The sequence below is a fragment of the Elephas maximus genome, chromosome 7 (genome assembly GCF_024166365.1).
Source record: "Elephas maximus indicus isolate mEleMax1 chromosome 7, mEleMax1 primary haplotype, whole genome shotgun sequence".
Lineage (NCBI taxonomy): Eukaryota > Metazoa > Chordata > Mammalia > Proboscidea > Elephantidae > Elephas > Elephas maximus.
In genome coordinates this window covers 117,192,895-117,207,300 of record NC_064825.1, presented here as the reverse complement: position 1 = coordinate 117,207,300, position 14,406 = coordinate 117,192,895, and the positions used below count along the sequence as shown (strand labels likewise).

The 14,406-nt window shown below is 36.4% G+C and overlaps 1 protein-coding gene across 1 annotated transcript; it reads left to right on the top strand.

Annotated features, from left to right (window-relative positions):
• Positions 1-10,237: 10,237 nt before the first annotated feature.
• Positions 10,238-11,197, top strand: LOC126079295 (olfactory receptor 1038). The gene has a single exon (XM_049890220.1). It carries the CDS (start codon positions 10,238-10,240, stop codon positions 11,195-11,197), a length of 960 nt encoding a protein of 319 aa, XP_049746177.1.
• The last annotated feature ends 3,209 nt before the right edge of the window (positions 11,198-14,406 follow it).

The following is a 14,406-nucleotide window of genomic DNA, read 5'->3' as shown; positions in this document are numbered from 1 at the left end:
TTTGGGGACACAGTGGTGAAGTGGGAAGACAAGTGGATTTGAAGCAGGACCTAGGTTTATGCCCAGGCTCTACTACTATGTGGCCATGTATTCTTGGGAAGATCCTAAACTCTGAGCCTCAATTAACAAATAAGAATATTACTTACAGCCCAGGGCTATTTTTAAGAGTAAACAGATAAAGGATATGAATTTACTTTGCAAACTGCAGACTAATGATGTTATAATGATTATGGGTAGAATGATAACGTTAGCAATAATAGTAACAGTGACTAACATTCATTGTGTCATTAAATCTCAGGCAAAGTGCTAAAAAAGTCTACATACATTATATCATTAATTCTGACAAAATGCTATGCTATAGGTAAAATGGTTCCATATTTCAAATAAGAAAATGGAGAAAAATAATTTAAATAATTTGTCTCAAGTCACAGATGATGAATGTGTTAACTAGAAATCAGACTGAAAATGTAACTCCAGAGTGGAAGCCCTGGTGTATATTTTTTCTTTATAGTTTTTTAAAAAAATTGATCTAAAGTGCTCAAGAATACATTATGGTAGTGTTCTTTATAATAATGATAATGAAAATCTAGGATGCTGATATTATTTGCAGTAATGGTACAAATAATGCATTAGATAAATATATATGTGGATGTATAGATGCATACATACATACAAATATCATTAAACCTTTTAATATATTTCAACCCAAGCAATGCTTATTCTCCCCCCAAAAGAATTCCACTCTTCTATGAATTCCACACCACATCAATAGCACAACCAAAGTGATACAAAACTATAAACATAAATCTCTAAATTTCCTCATTTTTCTCGGGTATGTATACATTGTAACGTGTTTTTTTTTTTTAATTTTGAATTCCATTAATTTTCTACTAACTTTCCCTCATATCAGACTCTTTTGTATTCACTGCATGGCATTCCATCATGTTAAATCACTATTTTGATGAAGGAACCTTTGAAAAGGCTACTTCTGATTATATCATTCTTGTGTATATTTCAATTTTTCCTGTATTACAGATGTATTCAAAACTCATTAGTTTGATTTATAAGGCTCTTTGTGACATGAATCACTTCTTTGTAATGTCTTTCTAATTCCTTCACCTGCTTTTTCCTTCTCTGTCTCCCACAAATCTATCTCTCCTTCAGTGACTGTAGCTGCACTTCTAGTTTTTGCACACCCTGTGTCATTGAAATACTTTTCTACAGCCTCACCTCTCTGTATAATGTCTGGCCCCCTCTCATCTCTTAAGTAGAAATTCAAAAGTCAACTTTCTCTAAATTCATGGTAGAGTTTGCTCTAGATTCCCTAAGTTCATGGACAACATCTGTGGGAAAAGATTAAAAACTAGTTGCAGCAGTACATCTACAGGGAACTGCCAGAAATTCAAGCCAGATTCAGAAGAGGATGTGGAACAAGGTATATCATTGCTGATGTCACATGGCTCTTGGCCAAAATCAGAGAAAGGAGAAATATGTTTACGTGTGTTTTATTAACTATGCTAAGCCATTTGACTGTGTGGATCATAACAAATTATGGACTACATTGTGAAGAATGGGAATTCCAGAACACTTAATTGTGGTCAGGAGGAATCTGTATATTGACCAAGAGGCAGTAGTTTGAAGAAAATAAGGGAATATTGCCTGGTTTAAAATTAGGAAAGGTGTGTGTCAAGGTTTTATCCTTTCACCGTACTTTCCATTTTGTATGCTGAACAAATAATACAAGAAGTTGGACTATATGAACAGGACTATGGCATGAGGATTGGAGGAGGACTAATTAACAACCTGTGATATGCAGATAACACAACCTTGCTTGCTGAAAGTGAAGAGGACTTGAAGCACTTACTAATGAAGATCAAAGACCACAGCCTTCAGTATGAATTACACCTCAACATAAAGAATACAAAAATCCTCACAGTGGACCAAAAAGCAACATCATGATAAAAAGGGAAAATATTGAAGTTGTCAAGAATTTCATTTTACTCGGATCCACAATCAATGCCCATGGAAGCAGCAGCCAAGAAATCAATATATTATCACATTGGGAAAATTTGCTTCAAAAGACTTCTATAAAGTGTTAAAAAGCAAAGATGTCACTTTGAGGACTAAGGTGTGCCTGACGCAAACCACTGTGTTTTCAGTTGCCTTGTATCTTGCAATAGCTGGAGAATGAAAAAGGAGAAGAATTGATGATCTTGAATTATGATGTTGGTAAAGAATATTAAATACACTATGGACTGCCAGAAGAACCAACAAATCTGTCTTAGAAGATGTACAACCAAAATGCTCCTTAGAAACAAGAATGGCAAGACTTCGTCTCACATACTTTGGACATGTTATCAGGAGGGAGCAGCTCCTGGAAAATTACATATTGCATAGTAAAGTAGAGGAAGACTCTCGATGAGATGGATTGTCACAGTGTCTGCAACAATGGGCCCAAACATAGCAATGAGTGTAAGGATGGTACTGGACCTGGCAGTGTTTTGTTCCATTGTATGTAGGGTCAGCATGAGTTGTAAGCAACATGAAGGCACCTGACAAAAACAACAATGAAACATCGGTATTAGGTACTTGGCTATAAGGTTCTGGAGCTGAAAGAACATGTCTAAAATGGAGAAATAAATATGAGACTCATTGAAAATTAAGTGATCTCTAGACATGTGTAAATAAAGATACATGTATGCAGTCACACATATTCATTGAAGACACTACTGCAGATACTCCTCAGACATAACCAAACAGCTTCCAAGATGGGTTTGTTAGGTTTGAAAGCTTAAGATCACAGTCTTATGGGACAACTCAGTTAATTGGCATATATAGTTCACAAAGTTCATGTTCTGTATCCTACTGAAGTCATTAGCATCTTGTGTCTTTAAAGCATGTGGATGGCCATTTAAGATACAACTATTGGTTTATATTCATCAGAAGCAAAAGAAAGTAACCAAAACATCAGAGAAGGAACAAGTCTATCGGGTTGATAATGTGTATGAGCCATGACCTCATCTATCCTGGGACCAGAAGTACTAGATGGTGTCTCACTACACCACTGACCATTCTGACCAGGTCATAATAGATGGTCCCAAATAGAATGGGAGAAAAATGTACAACAAAACTTGATTTATTAAAAAAGCCCTACTATCTGGACCAGTTGAGACCAAAGGACTGGTTACAACTATCTCCCCAAGACACTGTTTAAACACTGAACCAAAATTATCCCCTGAGATTACCTCTTACGGAAATAGTAGAGTGGCACACAAAATAAAGGATATTGACTCTAAGAACAGTGCTCTACTAAAAAAACCATCTGTATGAGACCAAAAGGTCAACATTTACTTAATAGCAAAGATTAGAAGGAAGATAAAGTGGGAGGGAAACTAGAGTACTGGAAATGAAACAAACAGAAAACAGAGAATGTTGGCACATTGTGAAAAATGTAACTAATGTCACTGAACAATTTGTGTGGAAATTGTCAAACGGGAACCTATCCTGCTATGTAAACTTACATCAAAAATACAACAAAATATTTTTAAAAATTGAGAATGTGGGCAAAAAACAACAACAAAAAAGATCTAGAAGAGAGTCATGTACTAGCAGAACTAACAGCTAAAAAGAAAATGCTAAAACTGTAATCAAGAGAGTTAGAAGAAAAATAAAGAAAGTGTAGTGCCAAAAAAGACAGAGAATGAGGCAATGTACAAGAGTTTCAAAATTCCAAAGGAAAACCAACTAAAAATTTTTAAATATCCATTGTCTTTATCAATAGCATGATAGTCAATAACTTAAAAATGCTACTTTTAGTGGTGGAGGGAAAGTTGGAACAGAAAGAGCAAAAGATTATGAGAAATTGGAAATAGTAGACAAGTTTTCAAAAATGTTGTTTTGGCTACTATGTATGAAAAACAACTCACAACATACATACACACATATTTTATGTATGTATATATATATATATATATATATCCAAAACCCGCTGCTGTCAAGTCAATTCCAACTCATAGCGACCCTATAGGGCAAAGTAGAACTGCCCCATAGAGTTTCCAAGGGGTCCCTGGCGGACCCTAACTGCTGACCTTTTGGTTAGCAGCCGTAGCACTTAACCACTACATCACCAGGGCTTCCAGTAGGCATAAAATTTAGTAGGTATAAAATTAAGTTTCTTCTCAAATTAGAAAATGATTTGATAGGTATATATCCACATATACATTTGTGAAGCACACGTTTCATAAATGTATGTGTGCATATATACTTATCTAATCATTTTCTATTTGAAAAGAAACTGAATTTCACCGTCAATAATAACAGGTTTCCTTTCTTTCAATTTTGAATTAGAAAAATAATCACAAAATGAGCCAGTAAGGGTTGATCTTCATATACTCTGAAATTAACGTCTTCTAATAGTCTCAAGCAAAGGCAAGTAAGAAAATAAAAGTATTATTCCTTTCTGTTAAATAATGCATATCGAAGATGCTAAACCATTGTCATGGAGTTGATTCCGACTCATAGCGATCCTATAGGACAGAGTAGAACTGGCCCATAGAGTTTCCAAGGAGCTCCTGGTACATTCGAACTGTCGATCTTTTGGTTGGCAGCTGTAGCACTTAACCACTACGCCACCAGGGTTTTCATAGAAGATGTGGAAAGGCAATTTAATGAGAAAAAAGATAATAGGTTCAATGGCAAAGCTGCAATGAACAGTAAGAACCTCTGGAAACTAGACCTAGACCTCGGAATGATGAGTTATATATAGATTTATACAGAGAAGTGAGTTCTGAGGAACGTGGAAAGATTATTTTCCATTAAAGATGACACGATGACAACCAGAAAGAGACTGAAGCTGTGGTAGAAGCAGTTTTATTTTTCACTTAGATTATTGGGGTATCTTGATGTTATTTATGGATCTGATTCTCTCTTATTGTTTTAAAAATCTTTTGTGAGTACTTACTACTTTCCAGAATTTACCGAGCCCTTTACATGCATTAACTTATCCAATATCATAAAAGCACTATAAAGAAGGTCACATTACTACTTATAGTTTACAAATGAGGAATTTGAGGCTTAAAAAGAATATAGTCCTTATCCAAGATCTCATAAATAAGTTATTCAGGATTCAAGTGCTGGTCTTATTTTTCACAAAGCTTCATTGTGCCCTTAACTAATGAACCAAGTTTTATTTATAATCTTTTTACGTTGTTTCCAGTAGTATAGCCTAACTCCACCTTCATGGGAATTTCTGATCAGTATATTCGAAGTATGATCCCTTCAGGAATACAGGTAGTTAGTAGTAATATTCTCAAATCCTCAATATAATTTATCTAGTTCATCTCACTTTGAGAGAAACATGGAAGGAAATATTACAGCATTCAGATATCTCTAGAGTTTCAAGTTTAGATCCAAAGGGACCCAGGAACCAATAAATTTCCCAAACAAATTCAGAATGAGCTTATTGGGAGCCAGGATCCCTGCTAAGCAGGTGAGTCAGATGGAGTCTGATATAGAGCCAATTGCCAACCCTACACCCAAGCACCATCTCCCCATTACAAATCTTTCTACTTGGTGAGCTATGGTATTAAGTCAAACAGGCTACATTCAGAAATAATACCTCTAACATTTTAACTACACTTCTTCCCTTCATACTCTCTGCTTTCTAGAATTTTCTACTCTATTTTTAGGGCAACATATATTTACAGTTAAAATTCTATTTCATCAATCACACACACACACAGAAACAAAATCCTTAATTGACTCCAAATTGAGTTAGACAAACAACCTCCTAGACTTTGCACTCCCTTCTTTAGTAGTACACACACACACACACAGTAAACAAACAAAAAAATTAATACTACATGGCTCATGGAGGACAGATTTGGAGGCAGGTGAGGTTTCCTGTCTAAATTCTCCAATGAAGGCAGGTCATCATGAATGGCTCTCCACTCAAGCTCTGGTAACAGTGTTTTTAAAAATCAATCCTTGGCTTCTTGGAAAATGCTGAACATAAAGGTAAATTTTTCCCTCTAAAATAAAGAATGGATGCTCACCGTAACTTTTGAATCCTGAAATAAATTAGAAACCCCTTAATATTTCATTTCCTTGATATGGCTTCTCAGAGAAGATGTTTGACCTCAAGAAGGGCTCCAAGGCAATAGGACTCAAACCACAGGCTTAACTCCATGTCATGGCTTAATGTGTGTATGCGTGTTGGGACGTATGGAGGAAATATCCGACGGCTCGTTAATTTATTACCTGGAGCATACTGGTGTTAAACAGTATGGCTCTGCAGCCTGGCTGGTAAGATCTGGCAAAGAAACCAAAGCACAGGCCAGAAATGGAAGAGTGCTCTGGCTTGGAAAAGACCTGCAGACCATTATAAAGCATAGGACAGGGCCTGGATAACACCAGGCAGTAAAAGAATGGGGAAATATCTTTACCAACAGAGCAGCGGTTAAGACAGAGGAGGTTACCCAGTGATCATATCCTTCTCCCATATTATCAAGTACTTTCTGTGTGAAGCTTTGCCATTATCTTAGGTGTCAAAGTGTCTACAGAAATTTCAGAGATATGTCCTCAAAAGCTTTTTATAATTAGCATAAAGAAAAATTTAATTTTTTCAGCAGTGATATATTAAAAATCTAGATGGACAAACTAGAATCTGCAAAGGCTAGGAGAAAACTAAATAAGTTAAACTGCTTGTTCTTAAAGAATTAATCAACTACCAACAAGGAATAAAAATATGAATAGATGATAATTTTTGGTGTCCACTCAAAAAATTTGAAAAAAACTATTTTTTTCTACATATTTCAGCAAACATCTAAAAATGTTCTTTAGTAGTTTAAATAGGCATAAAAAATATAATTTTTCTGTTTATAAAGATTGGCACTTTAAAATTTTTTACTCTAAATATTAAATGCACCAATAAGAATATAGATATAGTAACTGATACTGCTATTATTGAAAAAAAAAAAACTCCTTTTCAAGAGTTGCTGTTAGTTGCCTCCAACTCCATTCCGACTCCCAGCAACCCCATATATGCAAACTATCACTGCTCTGCAGAGTTTTCAAGACTGTGACCTTTTGAAAACAAATCAACAAACCTGTCTTCTAAGACACCTCTAAGTTGATTTGAACCGCCCACATTTTGGCTGGTAGTTGAGTGCTTAACTGTTTCCGCCACGCAGGGACTCCTTTTTCAAGAGTTAGATAATATAAAATATTTCTTTGTTTCCCTTGTATTCGTATTTCCACCACATTTTCCCCCCAAAAAGCTATCCTAATGTAATATACTTTTATTATTTAGTGTGTTTCATTGGTTATTTTACCCACTGCCATTGAGTTGATTCCAACTCATAGTGACCCTAGAGGACAGAGTAGAACTGCCCCATAGAATTTCCAAGAAGCATCTGGCATATTTGAACTGCCATCCTTTTGGTTAGCAGCCATAGCAGTTAACCACTAAGCCACCAGGGTTTCCTGTCTTACCTTACTATCTATAAATCAAATATATAGAATTACAATCACTCTTAGTAAAGGAATGATTTATAAACATATATATATATATATATATATAACCAAACCAAACCCATTGCCATCAAGTCAATTCTGGCTCATAGTGGCCCTGAAAGACAGAGTAGAACTGCCCCATAGAGTTTCCAAGGAGCACCTGGTGGATTCGAACTGCCAACCTTTTGGTTAGCAGCTGTAGCTGCAGTACTGCTTAACCACTAAACCACCAAGTAGGTAGGTATATCTATCTATCTATCTATATATATTTCCTCTTTTGATAAATAATAAGTTTAAGCTTTAAATTTCACTTTTAATGAGTTGAGGGTTGTGTTTACAATATCTTGAAAGGAATCATCAAATTACTGAAATTGAACAAGAAGGCAGAAAGGGACAGGAGCTGGTTGAATGGACACAGGAAATCGGGGGTGCAAAGGAGGAGTGTGCTGAAATATTCTAGACATAGCTATTAGGATCACATAACGATGTGTGTATAAATTTTTGTATTAGAAACTAACAAGCTGTAAAGTTTCACTTAAAGCACAATAAAAAAAAAACAATTCAAATTGTTTAGCTCCCCAGATATTTTTATCTCTGGAGCAAAGGTTCATAGTAAGATTCCCAACTAGTGAGATATATGCTTTTCCTTCATAAAATAGATAAAGGGCAGATTGTGAGCAGGGGGGCCAAGAAGAGCTAAGAGAACAGGTGCCTTAGTCAAATCAGTTTCAGAAAGGAGTAGGTACGGACATGGACAACTGAGAAATTGATTTCCTTAAAATTATCCTTGTCCACATAACCCTTGGTGAGTCTTTTCATGTAAACAGGAATAAGCACACTCCAATTTGAATTCCCTTAGCTAAGTGGAGTCATGTACTCAAACTAATTTAGCCATACCAAAAAAACAAAAAACAAACCTGTTGCCGTCCAGTAGATTCTGACTCATGGGGACCCTATAGGACAGAGTAGAACTGCCCCATAGAGTTCCCAAGGAGTGCCTGGTGGACTCGAAGCGGTGGCCTTTTGGTTAGCAGCAGTAACACTTAACCACTATGCCACCAGGATTTCCAATTTAGCTACAGGTAACTCAAATAAAACCAAAAAAAGAAATCAATGATTTTGAGGATGTAGCTGAGCTCAGGTTGCCATTGCCGTAAATGAATTCATTATTTAGGCTAAATAATACAAGGATAGTACATTGTAATCATCTGGAGGGCTTTAAAAACACTAATGCCTGGATACCACTCCCTCAGTTTCCAACTGAATTGGTATGAGGTGCCTAGGCACTGAGATGTTAAAAATTCCCTAGATGATTACAATGAGCAGCCAAGTTTGAGAATCACTATTTTGAGCAACTTACTATCAAGCAAAGAAAACAATGGCTACTGGGGCACCCTGAGGGTAAAATGTATAAATAATTTTAAGCATTTCTCCTCAACATTGAGAGATGGGGAAATGATTCAATAGATGGTGAGACTTGTTTGGTGGAGAAACTAATTGAAGGTCATAGAAAAAATACTTTTAAAGAATTATAGGAATTGATAATATAATCTAGAAATATATGTTGTCTTTAGTTGCCTTTGAGTTGATTCTGACTCATGGCGAACCCATTAATGTAAAATTATATACACAGAGTAGAACTGCTCCATAGGGTTTTCAAAATTTACAGACAAAATTTAGCAGAATCTTATAGGGAATTTTGTTTCTACGTCATTTTTCACTTTATTGATCTTAGGAATTAATTTTTTTTATATTCTTATACAACTCCACTGTACCTCTTTTTCTTTACCAATAATGGGGTACTTAAATATTCAGCTTACTTAGCAGTAAATATCTACCGTAGTTAATATTCTCATTGATACATTAATCTCCCCATATAGTTTTCTCTGCTTTTGATTTGAAAGGCACCTTGGAACCACTATAAATCTTGAGGTTTTATAAGTGCAATAGAAGAAAAATGAGTTTCAATTTTTAGCAAAAAATATATATATATGAATGATAAATTATAAATAAACCTCTTCCCCTGCCACCATCTTTCAGTGAAGGTGGTCTACTTAACTGTGTTATTTTATATGGTAGTCTTATAATTACCCTCAATTAGGGTTCAAATCATAACTTTACGGTTAAAATTTAAATAAAAACTTTGTGATAAAACTGTGAACATGTTCAAGTACCATATGGGAGTAAAAAAGCCAGTTGCCATCAAGAAGATTTCGAACCATGGTGACCCTGTGGGTCAGAGCAGATTTCCATGGTTGATTTTTCAGCAGTAAATCACCTGGCCTTTCTTCTGAGGCACCTCTGAACGGATTTAAACCTTCAATGTTTTGCTTATCAGCTGAACACATTCACCATTTGCACAACCCAGGGACTCCTGTCATACTTATATAGCATAGAAAAGATAATGACAGCAAAAACACTGAAATATCAGCTGTGGTTGTCTCAAGTGGTTTAATTTAGACAATATTTAATTTGTCTTAACCAAGATCACTCCTTATTTTCTAAAATTAGAAAGAAAAATAACTTTTAAGAAGATTAGTCTGAAAGTAAAAGAAACCCTATCCTGGGGCAAGAATGGCAGGCAAAAGCTAAGCTGCATTTTTGCCCATCTGATGATGTAATTCAAGGCTAACAAGACATCAATGATCATCTTCCCTAAACATTGGCAAGAACCATGAGAGTTGCAATTTTTAATCTTCAACTCCAGCAACATCCACTGGAATAAATGGCTTCTGTTAACATGACTTATGTCACTGAGTTCATTCTCAACGGCATTACAGACCGGCCAGAGCTCCAGGCCCCGTGTTTTGCGGTATTTTTAGTCATCTATCTGGTCACAGTTCTGGGGAACTTGGGACTGATTATCTTAATCAGGATTGACACTCGACTCCACACACCTATGTACTATTTCCTCAGCCACCTGGCCTTTGTAGACCTTTGTTACTCCTCTGCCATTACCCCAAAGATGATGGTGAACTTTGTTGCAGAACACAACACTATTCCTTTCCATGCTTGTGCAACACAGCTGGGCTGCTTTCTTACCTTCATGATCACTGAGTGTTTCCTTTTAGCCTCTATGGCGTATGATCGCTACGTAGCCATCTGTAGTCCCCTGCATTATTCAATACGGATGTCAAAAAGAGTCTGCCTTCAATTAGTGGCTATTCCATATATATATAGCTTTCTGGTTGCCCTCTTCCATACCATTATTACCTTCCGTCTAACTTACTGCGGACCCAATGTAATTAACCATTTCTATTGCGATGACCTTCCTCTCTTAGCTCTGTCCTGTTCAGACACACATATGAAGGAAATTCTGATCTTCACTTTCTCTGGCTTTGATATGATCTGTTCCTCTTCAGTTGTACTCATCTCCTACGTCTTTATCATTGCCGCCATTTTAAGGATTCACTCCACCCAGGGGCGACGCAAGGTCATCTCCACCTGTGGCTCTCATATGGTGGCTGTCACTATTTTCTATGGCACACTGATCTTTATGTACCTACAGCCTACATCAAACCACTCTCTGGACACAGACAAAATGGCTTCTGTGTTTTACACTGTAGTGATCCCCATGTTGAACCCTCTCATCTATAGTCTAAGGAACAAGGAGGTAAAAGAAGCCTTGAAGAAAGCCTTGGATAAAGGTTGTGAAACTTTAAAGATGTTGCAATTAAGAAAATGATAATAAAAATGCTTTAACTAAAAGCATGCAAAGAAATCTCTTGCTTGTATTTCTTACAATTCTTTCCCAACTTAATGAAAATGTGACTGTTATTTCAACAGACACTGTCATTTTCTGTAACTTTTGGGGGCACACTTGAAAAGTCAGTATGTTTTAGATTCCTTTCAGGCCATCAACAGCTTTATAGACTACTAAAATTGTGTTATACAAACACAGACACATACACAAAAACACACAGGAGTATCCCAAGCAAAGGCAGCAGCATGTTTTTATTAGCACTCTCAGCTCAGGAATAAGACTGCCTAAGTTTGAATGCCATTTCCTTCCTTTATTAGCTGTGTATTCTTGGACAACTGATTTAAACTGTGTGTTCCTCTGTATCCACTTCTGGAAAATAGTAGAACTCAACTACTTGGTTTCTTCTGAGAATTGTTGTTGTTTTATGGTGCCGTTGAGTTGGTTTTGACTCACAGCAACCCTATGTACTTCAGAACGAAACACTGCCCGGTCCTGCACCACGCTCACAATCACTGTTATGCTTGAGCCCATTGTTGCAGCCACTGTGTCAATCCATCTCATTAAGAGTCTTCCTCTTTTCTGCTGACCACGTTCTTTACCAAGCACGAAGTCCTTCTCCAGGGACTGAACCCTCCTGATAACATGTCCAAATTATGTAAGGCAGAGCCTCGCCATCCTTGCTTCTAAGGAGCATACTGATTGTACTTCTTCCAAGACAGATTTGCTTGTTTTTTTGGTAGTCCTTGGTACATTCAATATTCTTTGCCAACCCTGCAATTCAAAGGTGTCAATTATTCTTCTGTCTTCCTTACTCATTGCCCAGCTTCTGCATGTATATGATACAATCGAAAATACCATGGCTTGGGTCAGGTGCACCTTAGTCTTCAGGGTGACATCTTTGCTCTTCAACACTCTAAAAAGGTCCTTTGCAGCAGATTTGCCCAATGCAGTGAGTCTTTTGATTTCTTGACTGCTACTTCCATGCATATTGATTATGGATCCAAGTAAAATGAAATCCTTGACAACTTCAATCTTTTCTCCGTTTAGCATGATGTTGCTTATTGGTCCAGTTGTGAGGATTTTTATTTTCTTTATGTTGAGGCGTAATCCATACTGAAGACTGTGATCTTTGATCTTCTTCAGTAAGTACTTCAAGTCCTCTTCACTTTCAGCAAACAAGGTTGTGTCATTTGCATAATGCAGGTTGTTAAAGAGTCTTCCTCCAGTCCTGATCCCCCATTCTTCTTCACATATTCCAGCTCCTCAGATTATTTGCTCAGCATACAGTTTGAACAGGTATGGGGAAAGGATATAACCCAGAACCACACTTTTCCTGACATTAAACCATGCAATACCCCTTTTTCTGGCAGAACAACTGCCTCTTGATCTGTGTACAGGTTCCTCATGAACACACTTAAGTGTTCTGGAATTCCCGTTCTTTGCAATGTTATCCATAATTTGTTATGATCCACACAATCAAATGCCTTTCAATGGTCAATAAAACAAAAGTAAATATCTTTCTGCTATTATCTCCTTTCAGCCAGGATCCATGTGACATCAACAATGATATCCCTGGTTCCATGTCTTCTTCTGAATCTGGCCTGAATTTCTGGCAGTTCGCTGTCGATCTACTGCTGCACCCCCATTTGAATGATCTTTAGCAAAATTTTGCTTACATGTGATATTAATGTTATTGTTCAATAATTTCCACATTCAGTTGGATCACATTTCTGGGAAATAGGCATAAATATGGACCTTTTCCAGTTGGTTAGCCACGTACCTGTCTTCCACGTTTCTTGGCATAGACGAGTGAGCACTTTCGTCACTGTATCCATTTGTTGAAATATCTTAGTTGATATTCTGTTAATTCCCTGGAGATTTGTTTTTTGCCAATGCCAAGCCTTCTTCAGTACCATCGGTTCCTGACCGTATGCTACCTCTTGAAATGTTTGATTGCTGATCAATTCTTTTTGGTATAAGGACTCTGTATTCCTTCCACCTTCTTTTGATGCTTCCTGCGTGTTTTAATATTTTCCCCATATAATCCTTCACTATCGCAATTTGAGGGTTAAATTTTTCCTCAGTTCTTTCAGCTTGAGAAACGCTGAGAGTGTTCTTCCCTTTTGGTTTTCTATCTCCAGGTCTTTGCACATGTCATTATAACACTTTTTCTTTTCAAGCTGCCCTTTGAAATCTTCTCTTCAGTTCTTTTACTTCATCATTTCTTCCTTTTGCTTTAGCTGCTTGACAGTCAAGAGAAAGTTTCAGAGTCTCTTCTTACATCCATTTTGGTCTTTTTTTCCTGTCTTTTTAACGACCTTTTGCTTTCTTCGTGTATGATGTCTTTGAGGATTAGACAGATTAATCTATGAATTTCTTTGAACAAAATCTACAGTAAAAAGTTCTATGTAAGTGTTCTTTATGTGACTGTTAGATATATGTGTTTGTTATATGTAATTAAAGATGAGCTCATTGAGCTCTCAAAGGCTTATCAGTCTTTGACTAAGAGGAATACAATCTGGTGGGATTCTACTACCTGCCAGGCACTTAATCAATAGCCCTACTAATTCCAATCAAACAAACCTAAAAGGTTGGTGAGATATCATCCCTTGCTGTGGACTCTGAAGTCAATTCCAACTCATGTCTACACACGAAATTTCAGATAGAAATCTCTGCAAATACCTTGGTAAAGTGGCTGATAACTGAGAGAAGCTTAAGTAAATAGCTTTATTATAAATATTGCCTGCTACATTAGCCATATCACAATGACATTTTCTTGTAAACAAAGGAATTATTATTTTGTAGCTACAATGGATTAGCAGTATAATTTCAATAAAAATCAAATTGATTGTTTTTGGATATTGATATTAAAATTTTAGACTTTGTATAAGACTTTCTTAGCCTTAGCTACTTTTCAACACTTTTCAGCTGGTTGCATGAGAACTGCCTTGTTCTAAACAGAACAGAGTCCTCTCCATACATCATAAGAGTTTTAAACCTCACATTTGCATAAAAGAGCATCAGCAAGGTCTAAAATTTCTACACTATTTGTAATAATAACAATAAAATTGCTAGCATTACTTGACTTTTTTCTGAGTAGCATTTATCAATTCATTGAGTCCTCTTATTAATACTAAGAAGTACATACAATTATTATTTACAATTTTATAAGTGTGAAAAGTGAAATACAG